This window comes from Melozone crissalis, unplaced genomic scaffold, assembly GCF_028551555.1.
Source record: "Melozone crissalis strain CALT ecotype California unplaced genomic scaffold, PUWL_Pcris_2 ptg000139l_1, whole genome shotgun sequence".
Classification (NCBI taxonomy): domain Eukaryota; kingdom Metazoa; phylum Chordata; class Aves; order Passeriformes; family Passerellidae; genus Melozone; species Melozone crissalis.
The window spans coordinates 5335092-5347990 of record NW_026535912.1 but is presented as its reverse complement, the minus strand read 5'-3'; the positions used below and the strand labels follow the sequence as shown (position 1 = coordinate 5347990).

Below are 12899 nucleotides of genomic sequence, written 5' to 3'. Positions count from 1 at the left end.
TCACAGGGACCAGCGGAAGCATCTCTCCAGCTGCGCTCTCTCCTCCGTGCCACAGCCGCAGGGAAACGCTCCGGGGTTTTCTTCCAGCGCCACAAGACTCGTGCCGGTGCTACTTGCTGGCTCCTGGATCCTACTGTGCACAGGGATGCATCTCTGCTGTCTCCTGGGCCAGGCAGGGCTCCTGTAGCCAAGAATGCTCCAAAAGTCTTCCAGTGATGGCCTGTCTGTGGGGTCCATGCATCAACACCACCTGATGATGTGCTGGCACTCTGTGGAGAGAAACCAGAAACCGCTGCTCAGCGAGACAAGGCTCCTGTCCATGCTCTCCCACATTCCACAATGCCCAGGCCACCAGGAGTGCTCGGAGCTGCACCCAAAAGCATGAAGACCAAGGGCCTCCAAGGCGCACGCCCAGCCAGGTCATTTCCAAACCTAGGGGTAACTCTTCTCCTTGTGTGGGTATGCATGCATGTGTGTGTGTCAAAAAAGTGAGAAAAATTAGAGTCAGAAGACTGTCCTTGAGAATCTGACATTTCTTGAATGGCAAGATGCTCTTTCAGGCCAGAAAGCTGCAGGGGCAGGGGGTTTCCTAGTTCCTGCTCCTCATTGCTGCAAGCAAGACAATGCCAGCATCAACTTGTCTTTGATGAGGCCTTCGGATTGCTTGGACCAAGCAGTCCAGGCAGGCAACAGGAGGTCAAGCCAGAGCCTGACCATGATTAAAGCTCGCCTGACTTCACGCTTGATATTGCACCAGCCAAAGACCTGGCCCACACTTTTACAAAAGGAGCCGACACCATGCTTACCCTCATCCCAGTTCTTCAAATGCTGTGTATTTGCCTATGGGCTGGCCCACACTCACAATGCTACCTGAAAGACAAAAGCAGTGCAGGGCACTCACTGGCATACAGAGATGCCGCTGCCCAGAGCCTCCCAAAGGCAGCCCCGCTGCCAGCAGTTCTGGGCCCTTTGTGGTCCCTTGGCTTCCAGCTGCTGAGACCAGCAAGTGGGAGGGCCATCTTCTCCACCTTTCATCATGTGGCCTTTCCAAGAAGGCCTTGATTTCATTCAAGCACACCATCCCATGCCATAAGCCAAAATGAGAAGCCCTTAAGAAGGGGGCCCTAAGAGGTAACCAAGGGCCTTTGCAGCCTCTGCAATCACAGCCACCATCACTGGCAGGTCCACTGCCAGGGGCACAAAGTGTCTGAGCCAGAGGAGGAGTAAGAACGGGAGCCCGAAAACAGCTGGGGCCAGAGAGCTCCCTGGGGCCTAGTCACTTGCTAGGTGCCAGCCTTCTGCTCAAGCAGAAACAATCTCTGCTTTTGTCTTTGGCACAGAAGGCAGCCCAGGCAGAGCCAAGCCAGGCCCAGCCACCCTCACCAGCAGCAGGAACTCCCTGAGTGCTGCTGCGCTGCCTCAAAGCACAACAACAGGTTCTGCAGAGAGGCCTAAGTGCCTCTGAGACCGAAGGGCAGCTTCTGGCGCAGCCTACACCCAGACACGCACACAACACACTGCTCTGGTAGACAAGAAATGCACCCGACTTACTCAGTGTCCTCAGGCCCTGCTCCTCCCTCATCTCGGGCTGCTGGGCTGCGCTGCTGCAGGCAGTACCAGCAGCGGGGGCGAGCTAGCTGCTGCAGGCCACGCTGCTCCGGTGGCACCAGGTTGAATTGCAGAGCCTGTGTTGAGCTGGGACAAGGAAGGATTGCCCATCAGAAGGGCGGATTGCACACATGCCCCGCGCAGTGCACGGCCAGAGCAAGGCCTTGGCAAGGTGCTGTCAGCCACCGCCAGGCCTCTCCAGCTGGGGCATTTTCCATGTCTCCTTCTCAAAGGCAACTTTGGGAAAAGCCCAAAGGCTGCTTGGATCCAGCCCCTCACGGCCACCTCCATGTTCCATGTTTGCAGCTTTTCTGCAAGACACTGGCAACAAGGTAGCCATGGGGCTGCCAAGATCCAAAGAGATCAGAGCAGGGCCCTAGAGCCTCGTTGATTTCCTCCTCCTGTCTTTCCCTGGGCAATGAAATCAGCCCGGAGCTGGCATGCAATGGTCTGCTCAGAAGCCCACAGCGTGTCCCTTCTCTGATCTGTTTCACCGATTTCCCCTCTCCATGACAGCCTTTAGGGAGCGGCCCTTGGGACATGCCTTCCAGCCCTACCCAGACCCACCCGCCCTTTACAATGCAGGGCTGCCAAGCATTCTCCTCTCCAAACTCTGTTCTGAGCAGCTGGAAGCGAAGCACAGCCTGAAGCTAATTAGTCCATGGAGAGGGCAAGTCCCTTCCAGGGGTCAGTGTCTCCCTGGTTCCCTGCAAGGCTGTCAACTGCGTCTTTGGGCCACTCTGTCTGCTGACCACAGGCAGCCTGCACTGACAATGGGCACAAGGGGCTGACTCCTACACTGAGAATCATTGAATGCTGCCTCCTGTCTGATCCCAAGAGACATTCTCGGGCCCTCTCAGCATCCCAGCTTAAATGTACAACTTCAGAACCCATTGGCCAGGGCTGCCTGGCTTGCCTGAAGCAGCACTATGTCACAGCAGGCACACAGCCGCCAGCATCTTCAGCCACCAGCAACAAGGGCTGCTCCAAAACTGGAAGCCTGGCCCTGCACCAAAGGCAGTTACAAGTTCAGCTGCCACTTACTGGCTCTGCACATTCAGGCTGTGGAGGGACAGCAGCTGGAGGCTTGATGTTCCTTTGCTCCTCTTCAGCCTCTTCCTCAATGACAGAGCCAGGCAGAGGAGCTGCTGACCCTGCTGTTGAGCCCTGCAGACAGACAGAAGTGAGAGAGATGGGCAAAAGCCAGTCCCTTAGCAGCTGCTCTCTATTGAGCTGGGAAAGGACCCAGAAGAAGGGCAAATCAAGACTTTGATACAAATGGCACTCTGAGGCATGAAAACCCGAGGAAGTTGGCTGAATGAGGTGCTACTCCATCTTGCTGTGCATTCGAGCTTCCCTGCTGCCTAGAAGCAACAAGATGCCTTGGAGCTGTCCCATTTACCTTTCATCTCTTGAAAGGCTCTTCACTGGAAAATCAGCAAACAGCCAGTGCTCCCTTTGCTGTTGATGATGCCACCGGGCAGTTGGCCTTTCTTTCAGCCTCCCACGCTGGCACTCCACACTCGACTGCAACAGGCCAAGCTGGCAGAATTGCCACACAATTCTCACATGCCAGCAACGTCACAGCTTCCTTTGCCACTCACCAAAGGACAGGCTTGCCTTCATCCACGTGTCAGGTGACCTGCAGCGAGCAAGGCAAAAGGAACCAGAGGCCCTTAGAAAAGTGGCCGTGCTGGCCACTTGCACAGCACAAGGCAGTCCCAAGACAAAGCATTTCCCTTTCCCAGCATGCCTCCCGGAGCAACAGCTCTTTCCCACAGCAAACAAGAGAACAACAAGGGTGCTATAGTAGGCTCTGTCTACATTTGGGCCTCTTTTGCCAAGAGAGAAATAGAAACATGGTGGTGGAAATGCCCCTTGCTCTTCAACACTCTGAGCTTCTGTTGTGCCCAGCAGCACAACCAGCATTTTCCTCTTCTCTTTCCTGCATTTTAGATAGATATTCTTTTAAATGGCATGCCCTAATTCCCATCCCTAGGCTGAAGATGATAGCCCAGCAAAGCTTCCACAAAGGGCCCCTTCCCTGTGGCAGCTCCCTGCTGAAGCAGCTCAGGAACAGCTGCTGGGCTCAGCAGCAAACCCTCCCTGCACTGGACTTTGTGCTGCATGGCCAAGGGAATCGCAGTCTTGGCACACCATCAAAGGGTCAAGTCACGCAGCCAAGGCCTCTAAGGGGCAGAATTTGGAGCGAAAGGTGCTTTCCTTCACTCCTGGAGACAACCACTGAGTTGCTAGAAGTACTTCTGAGGATCTCCCCTCAGAGTCTGCAATTTGCAGCTTGTCTTGCTTGAAGCAGCAAGCGGAGGAAATGACAGACTCCGCTGCCGTGCACTCTCTCGGGGAGGGAAGGCAACCGCTGCAGGTTGCACGGCAAATACTCTGCACCCGCCACCCAGTATAGAGATGCCCCCTTTTTAGCTGATGCTGCTGGCAGGACATTGACCAAAGTGGCGGCATGTTCATGGCCATTTTGTTCCCAAATAAACTGGGCCACTGGTGTGGTATAAAGAGCAGAGTGAAGCAAAAGCCAGGTGATGCCAGCCCCATGAGAAACCTTTACTTACGAGTCAGCTGGGTCAGGTAGTAGCCAGAATAGACAAGAGAAAAGACCGTGCAAACCGAGGCACAGACCTGCCCGATCATTTTGGCAGCACTGTGCGGGTTTGCACACTGAATGCCACCCAAGGGAAGGCCCAGACTCCTCTCGGGGTGCAGGCCGTCTGCTGAGAACTCCTTGAGCACAAGGATCCTCCTGCAGGAAGCGAGTGGAAGAGCCGCTCTGAACAAGCAGGCCTTGCGCGCACCGGGACAACGCTGTGCTGCCAGCACTGTGACATGACACCTCTGGCTTGACCTCACAATAGCAGCTGCTCTGTGGCTTTCTTGTGCCCAGCAAGCCAACCTTCTGTACAGCTGATGCCACAGAAAAGCCTGGCAAGTTCTCCTCACTCATAAAGCAGCAGAAAATGTCCTCCCAGTCCATAAGGCAGTGCTCAAGGCATCCCAGGGGAACTCAGAAAATGCGCCAAGCCAAGCGACATCCAAGGAATCCAAGCAAACATGCCCTTTGCTCCCAAAAGCTTTGCCTGAAAGCAAGGCTGCTTCTTCTAGGTGGCATCGAAGCTGGTTCTGAAAAGTCTCACTTCTTCAGTGTCATTTAGGGGGAAAAAGAAGCAAAGATAATAAATTGCCAGGAGTATTTTAGGCTGCAGTCTCTTCTTGAGCACGTGCGTGCATGCTGTCCTTTGTTCTGACTCGCTTTGGAGGCTGCCCTCTCTTTGTGTCAGGGACAGGCTGGCTTAGGTCTTGACGCAGAGCTCCTGTGGTCCTGCTTGCTATTTCTCTGGCAACTGAAAGTCTCAGAACATCCCAAAGAGACGTGTGCTGATTCTTGGGCTGCCACACTTTCGTTGTGTCGGAGCTCTGGCAGCAGCCTGCAGCTCGCTGCTCTGCAATGGCCTGCAGGTGTCGAGCCCAAAGGAGCACCCTTTGGAACAGTGCAAAGCTGCAGTGGGACAGATGTTTGCGCAAGCTCCATGCTCCCTGTAAGGTTCCCTGCAGAAATTTGGATAGCTGCATCCCAGTACAAATGAGATGCCGTCACTCCCTTCTCTGTCAAAATCTTGAGGCAGACCCAGGAGGCATCTTGAAATTTTTGGAACAAAATCCTGGGTGGGAGGGGGAATAAAGTGCATGCAACTCCTCTGCAAATCAGCTCTGTTCACCCGTGGAATCATGAGCCTTGGCTTAGCTTTCTTTTGTGGTGACTCAGCACAGACATGTCATCTGATATTCCACAGGACCGTGTCTTTGAGGAGCTTTAGAATGGGCCCATCAGACTTTGGATTTATAGGATTAGATTGCATTTCCGCCATGTGGAAGATCTGAAGAGCACATGTGAGTAGGAAATAGGTTTGCCTTACCATCCCAGGACATGTCAGCTACTTTTTATTTTAAGGAGATTTTTCACAAGTAGTGGTGACTTGAAGACATCCCTGGATTTGATTGCCCATTCTGAGTCACAGTATTGCAGGTTGACTTTTTAACCCAACACTTTCAAAACCAGGGATTACCCAAATGGATTTTCTCAAACTTCTACAAATTTACCTCTGCTTTGTGAGCAAAGTTTCCTTACAGCTTTTTGATCAACTCACAGATCTTCTCATTTCCCCTACTTTGGCCTTAAGCACCAATGCACCTCTTTTTGAAATGCAGCTAAAATGCAACTGTTTCTGCTACTTTGTGTAACTTTTCTTGCATGAGATGGAAATAGTCAGTTGTGCTATGCTTTATAGTATACTTCATAATTGTAGGACTGAAAACAGACCACAGGAACTTCTCCCAGCATTAGAAAGTATGTAGAATAGCATTTTAAAGATGTCCTGACAATATTCATTGTATGCTTTATATGTAACTTTATTAAATTTATACTTCAGAGTAAATGTTACCTTGCAGGATTTCAGCTCAATTACAGGAATTGATATCCAGCAGTCTAATTTTCCTGTAAGACTGGACAGGGAAACTAATAATTTAGGAAAATGTGTTTTCCACATAAATGTGCAGTACTGTCCCGTCTGGCTTATTCTTAAAATGGCTCCATCTCGTTGACTGAGCCCACAAGAAACTTAGTTTTTCTTGAAAAGAAAGTAATCTGATCCATTAAATTACAAAATGGCATCTGAAATGCCACTCCAAGGTACTGTGTACTTCTAGGACCAACAGCTCCAGGGTAGATCCCTGCTGTGGATGCATCCCTCAGAATTAAAATCAAGCATCCTTGTGAATCTCGAGTTTGATTCAGAGATATTATGGTCAAAAGTCATACCTTGAAACACAGCTCCCATCAGTTTCAAAATAAAATAAAATTCTTCTATATATGTGCAATTTAGAGATGAGGAGGAAGGGAGGGAATGTACTGGAAGATTCTGAGAGGAGGAAAAAAATATTATAAAACTACTCATCCTTGTTCATTATTCCACCTGAGTGAACTCCTTGCTGTTCAATTATTAGAGTTAAATTACAAAATGATCAGCTACTGTATTAAAGTTTAAAGGGTTAACTTAAGAGTTATGTTCCCTCCTTCCCATACCACTGCTCTGGGGATGGGGCACATTGTCACTCATTTCTAATAGAGTAGAGGAATATATTACTTCAAGTGAATTCTGTCCAAGAACACAATGTGAGCTATTCTAAGTAGTAATTAAAGTTGCAAGAACTCAGAAATTTGTCAGAACCCTATTTTTCCATTGCTTTTTGATTCTTGGTCCATAAATTCCTTTGACAAGCCAGATTGTACCTGGGACTAAATTTTCAAATACACTCATGTTTCAGTATGTCCAGCTCTCTCAGTTGCTGAGGGTTGGACGTTTATACATTTACTCAGACCCCTGGTGCTGAAACCAGCCTGACTCATTTCATCTCCTCATGCCCTGGCTGATCTCCCCTCTTTCCCCTTCCACCCATTGGCTTTTGTCTCCCCGCAGCCCCCTGTGAAGAGCCTGGCTCTGTGTTCTCCATCCCCTCCTGGCTGGCACTGCCAGGCTGGCATGAGGAGCCCCTCAGCCTTCCCTGCTCCAGGCTGGACAAGCCCAGCTCCCTCAGCCTCTGCTCACAGCCCAAGGGCTCCGGCCACACCTTGGAGGCCCTTCCCAGACCCTGCTCCAGCTGCCAGGCATCTTTCCTGCCCTGGGGAACCCAACCCAGGCCACAGTGACCTGGATAATCCCCATCCTTGATGTCCTGGTCACACAGCCCTGGCCCCTTGTCCCCTGTCAGGCTCTGGGGTGGATCCTGTGGAACATCCTTTGGTGGAGGCTGTGGCTCCAGGTGGGCTGGGGGGATCCCGGGGGACAGGGACCCAGCTGGGCATGAACAGCATTGGACTTGTTGGGAGAAACTGTGAGGGGGAGCTGGGGCAGAGTGACCAACCCAGTGACCTGACAGAGCCCTGCTGGGATGTCACACAGCCCCTCTGGGATGTCACAGCCTGCTCTGTGATGTCACAGCCCAGTCTCTAATGTCACTCAGCTGGTCTCTGATGTCACACCAGTCTGTGATGTCACAGTCTGCCATGTGATGTCACAGCTGGATATCTGATGTCACAGATATGGCCTATGATGTCATAGCTGCTCAATGACCTCACGTAATGCACTCTGTGATGTCATAGCCCACTCTGTGACCTCATGTTATCAGATGATAAATTGTCTCCACCAGCTGAGCTGACACCTGGAGCTTGTTCTCCAAAACCCCAGGCCTATGGAAACCACACAATGCCTATTGTGTGAGAAGGGGAATTGGAAGTTCAGCAGCCTCAGTGTCCTGCCAGCTCAGCCGGGCCCATGGGAACATTGGGGTACATGAGCACCAGGGACCACCAGAGAGACCCCAGGACAGAACAACACATGGGTAATGGGGAGAGGAAAAGTGGTAATGATTTTGGGGAAATTATTATCATCTGTATTTTTAGTCCAGGACAATCAATGAATTTGTGTGCAAAATACAGAAAATAAACAGAAACTTTCCTGTTCTCAGCATGCAGGGCTTTGGGAGGAGCTATCCTCTGTGCATCCAGCTGAATAAAGAATGCTGCTTCTTAATGCTATATTGGGATTAAGGAGTTATCTGTTTTTCTGAATTTTTGGTAACACTCCCACTGCCAAGGAAAGCTCTGTCTGCTGCTGTTCACAAACAGAGAAGGGCTGGTGGCAGATGTGGGGCTCGGAGGCTGCCTGGGGCACAGTGACCATGGAATAATCAAGTTTTCAATGTTCTATGAAAGAAGGAGGGGCAGCAACAAAATTTCTACACTGGAATTACGAAGGGCAGACTTTCGCCTGTTCATGATACTGATTTGGGGAGTACTAAATCAGTTACTCATTTCTTTTAAGGGAAACAGTCCTTAAAAACCAAGGGGTCCAGGAAAAATGGACACATTTCCAAAAAATCATCTTAAGTGGGAAGGAGCTGCCTGTCCCAGTGTGGCAAAAGATGAGCTAGTGAGGAAAATGGCTGTCCTGGCTGCCCATGAGCTTTTGTGGGAAGTCAGGGGAAAACAGAGGGTGCATTAACTTTGGACAGGAAGTCAGGCAACTTCGGAAGTGTTTCAGGATGTTATTAAGTCATGCAGAAAGAAAAGCAGAGATGTGAAAGTTCAATTAGAGCTTAACCAGGCCACTTCAGTGAAAAATAATGGAAAAGTTTTCTATAAATAAATTAATTATGTAAAAGTCTGGATAAAGAGAACCTCTACTCTTTATTGGATGCAGTGGGGAATATAGTATCTAAAGATAAAGAAAAGGCTGAACAGACTAACATCTTGTTTCTCTCAATTTTCAATATTAGGACAGGTTGTCCTCAGGACAAGTGTTCTCCTGAGCTGGTGGATGGGCACAAGGAGCAGAACAGACCCCTGTAATCCAGCAGGAAGCAGTTGGTGACCTGCTGAGCCTCTCAAATGCTCATAGGTGTATGGAATTGGATGGGATCAATCCCAGGGGGATGAGGGAACTGGTGGATGAGCTCCATCAAGCTGCTCTCCATCATTTACCATCAGTCCTGGCTCAGCAGGGAGGTCCCAGAGCACTGGAGGTGCCAGTGTGAGCCCATCCCCAAGAAGGGCTGGAAGGAGGATCTGGGGAACTCCAGGCCTGTCAGCCTGACCTGGGTGCCCGGCAAGGTTATGGAACAGATCACCCTGAGTGCCATCACAGGGCACCCACAGGATGGCCGAGAGATCAGAACCAGCCAGCGTGGATTTCAATATCTGCACTGATGATCTGCATGAAGGGACTGAGTCCAGCATCAGCATATTTGCAGATGACACCAAGCTGGGTGTGAGTTTGGATCTGCTGCAGGGTAGGAGGGCTCTGCAGAGGGCCCTGGAGAGGCTGGATCCAGGGCCCAAATTCAACAAGGTCAGGTTTAACATGTCCAAGTGCCAAGCCCTGCACTTTGGCCACAACAACCCCAGCAGCTCTACAGGCTGGGGACAGAGTGGCTGGACATCAGCCAGGCAGAAAGGGACCTGCAGGGACTGATGGACAGCAGGCTGGACATGAGCCAGCAGTGTGGCCAGGTGGCCAAGGAGGCCAATGGCTCCTGGCCTGGATCAGGAATGGTGTGGCCAGCAGGAGCAGGGCAGGGATTGTTCCCATGTGCTCAGCACTGCTGGGGCAGCACCTCGAGTGCTGCTTGCAGTTCTGGGCCCCTAATTTAGGAAGGACATGGAGGGGCTGGAGTGTGTCCAGAGAAGGGCAGCAAGGCTGGGGAGGAGTCTGGAGCACAAGGGCTTTGAGGAGTGGCGGAGGGAGCTGTGGTTGTTTATCCTGGAGAAGAGGAGGCTCAAGGAAGACAAGGCAGTGTCAAGGCACAGACTGGACTTGATGATCTCCAAGGTCTTTTCCAACCCTGCTGATTCTGGGATTCTCTCAAACCCTTGGAGCAGTTGTAGGATGAGCCCCGGGCCTCCTCTTCAGAAGCTCCAGCAGCCCAGGTCCCTCAGCTTCTCCTGCCAGCCCCAAAGCCCATCCTGTCAGTCCTGCAGAGCCTCTGCAGCTCCTCCTCACTGCCCAGAACAGGGAGCCCCAGAGACAGACACAGCAGCCCAGATGTGCCCCCCTGGCCTGGGGTGCCTCTGGCAAGGGTGCAGCACCAGGCACTGCAGGAGCCTGCAGACAATTCCTGCAGCACTTTTAGGATGATCCTGCTGCCCAAGGGACGTTCCCATGGGGCCAAGTCAGGAACTGCAATGGGGAGTGGAGCCAGAGAGGAAAGGGCAAACAGGGATGGGCTGTTTGCAGGGGAAGGGACAGAAGTGGGCAATAGGAAGACATTTGTAGCAGGAAGAGTAAAGAAAGCAAAGGTGAAGCCAAGGAATTGCTCAGGGCAGTTTGGAGGTGGCTGCCAAGCAGCCCTGGCTCTGAGCAACAGCATCTGCAGTGGCACAGGAAACTCCCAGCTGATGGGAACAAACTTGCTGGCTGACTGCAGAGGCCAGGAAAAACCTGAGTGGTTTCCCTGGTGTCCCCCAGCCCTTGCTGGCCCCAGGGCCGATGGCATTTGTGCTCCCTCAGGTTCATGTCCCCACACCAACAGCATGGGGGTGCTCCCCCTGTTGTGTGCAATGCAAACAGGGGCTGCTGAGCCAGTGCTGCCGTGTCTGTGCCTGCAAGGATGGGGCACCTGTGTGAGCTGGGGAGAGGCCAGGGCTGCAGAGGGGAGATGTTGTTGGCAGCTCCGTGAGGACGCTCTGGGACGCTGCCCTGGGCTGTGCAGTGCACTGGGGATGGATCAGCCCCTGCTCTGCTGCTTCTTCCCGTCTGCCCCATGGCCCTTGCAGAGCCCCAGTCATGCTGTTTGCCCCCAGCCGGCCCACAGCCAGCCTGGGGCTGCTCACGAGGGTTTTCTGTGCTGAGCATTGGCCTGGCTGTGTTCTTGAGAGAGCCTGGGCAAGGAGCCTGGAGCCCCTAGGCCCTGGCCTGAGGCGTCAGCGCTGCCCCAGCAGTGCCCATGGCCTGTCCCTGCTGCGGCCCTGGCACTGCCACCCCCAGGGCTGTGCCCGGCCCCGAGAGCACTCAGGCCCTACAGCAACACCAGGGCCACCTGGGCAGCAGGGCAGGGCCATGGCAGCAGCACTGGCAACACCAAGTGCTGCTGCTGCTGGGCCCAGCTGCTGGGCCAGCACTGATCTGCCCCCAGCTCTGCACACAGACATTGCTGCTGCAGCTCCAGAGAAGGCAACAAAAGGGCATCTCTGCAGAAAACTCTGCTGGGAGATCATTTAGTTCCTTTAAAGCCACTGAGAGTGCAGCCCCTCATTGACACAGTCTGTGGCCACAGGGAATGTGGAGAGAAACAAAATGAGAAATGGCACAAGCAATGACATTTATTTTTTTAAAATATGTAAAACTAAAACAAGGGAAAAAAATCCCCACAACCAAACCAAGAAGAAGTATGAAAGATTACTTTTATTACAAGTTATTTGCAAAAATTGTCCAGCAATTTACTGTCCCTGAAAGCATGCAGTCATCAATCTCCAAACTGCAGCCTTGAGCTCCTGGTTCCTCAGGCTGTAGATGAGGGGGTTCAGGGCTGGAGGCACCACCGAGTACGAAACTGAAAGAACCAGATTGAGGGATGGGGAGGACATGGATGGGGGCTTCAGATAGGAAAATATGATAGTGCTGAGGAACAGGGAGACCACGGCCAGGTGAGGGAGGCAGGTGGAAAAGGCTTTGTGCCATCCCTGCTCAGAGGGGATCCTCAGCACAGCCTTGAAGATCTGCACATAGGAAAATACAATGAGCACAGAACATCCCAGTCCTAAGGAGATGGAAAACACTAGAAATCCAAGTTCTCTGAGGTACAAATTGAAGCAGGAGAGCTTGAGGATCTGTGGGATTTCACAGAAGAACTGGCCTAGGGCATTACCATGGCACAGGGGCAGGGAAAATGTACTGGCTGTGTGCATGAGAGCAGTGAGAAAGCCACTGGCCCAGGCAGCTGCTGCCATGTGGGCACAAGCTCTGCTGCCCAGGAGGGTCCTGTAGTGCAGGGGTTTGCAGATGGACACATAGCGGTCGTAGCACATGACAGTCAGGAGAGAAAACTCTGTTCCAATGAAGAACACAAAGAAAAAGAGCTGTGCAGCACATCCTGTATAAGAGATGTCCCTGGTGTCCCAGAGGGAATTGTGCATGGCTTTGGGGACAGTGGTGCAGATGCAGCCCAGGTCAGCGAGAGCCAGGTTGAGCAGCAAGAAGAACATGGGCGTGTGCAAGTGGTGGCCGCAGGCTACGGCGCTGATGATGAGGCCGTTGCCCAGGAGGGCAGCCAGGGAGATGCCCAGCAAGAGGCAGAAGTGCAGGAGCTGCAGCTGCCGCATGTCTGCCAATGCCAGCAGGAGGAAGTGCCTGATGGAGCTGCTGTTGGACATTTGCTGTGCCTTGACATGGGGATCTGTAAAAAATGTAATAATGGATTAGCTGGGTTTGGAGAGGACTTTAAATATCCCAGCACAACCTGGGGGCACTTTACTTTCCCCCCACTCCCTGCCCAGGGCTCTGCTGCCTGGAGCTGTCCCTGCCTGCAGCTGCTTCCCTGTGCCCAGGGTTGGGCCCTGCCAGTGCTGCCAGAGCCCAGCCCAGCCCTGGGGGCTCAGCTCTGCCCTGCAGACCCCTCCCATCTCAGGCACTGGCCAGGGGCAGCTGTGGCTCTGCAGAGCCATCAGAGCAACTCTGAGGGGGCTGGAAAAGCGTCATTGATGCTGCCTC

At 52.4% G+C, this 12899-nt stretch overlaps 1 protein-coding gene across 1 annotated transcript; it reads right to left on the bottom strand.

Annotated features, from left to right (window-relative positions):
- Window positions 1-12562, bottom strand: LOC128948608 (olfactory receptor 14J1-like). Its single transcript, XM_054293379.1, has 7 exons — window positions 11634-12562; window positions 4194-4381; window positions 3947-4008; window positions 2653-2775; window positions 1618-1695; window positions 863-870; window positions 1-181 (listed from the first exon to the last, which is right to left on the bottom strand). Exons 1-7 carry the CDS (start codon window positions 12560-12562, stop codon window positions 1-3), a joined length of 1569 nt encoding a protein of 522 aa, XP_054149354.1.
- Window positions 12563-12899: the final 337 nt, after the last annotated feature.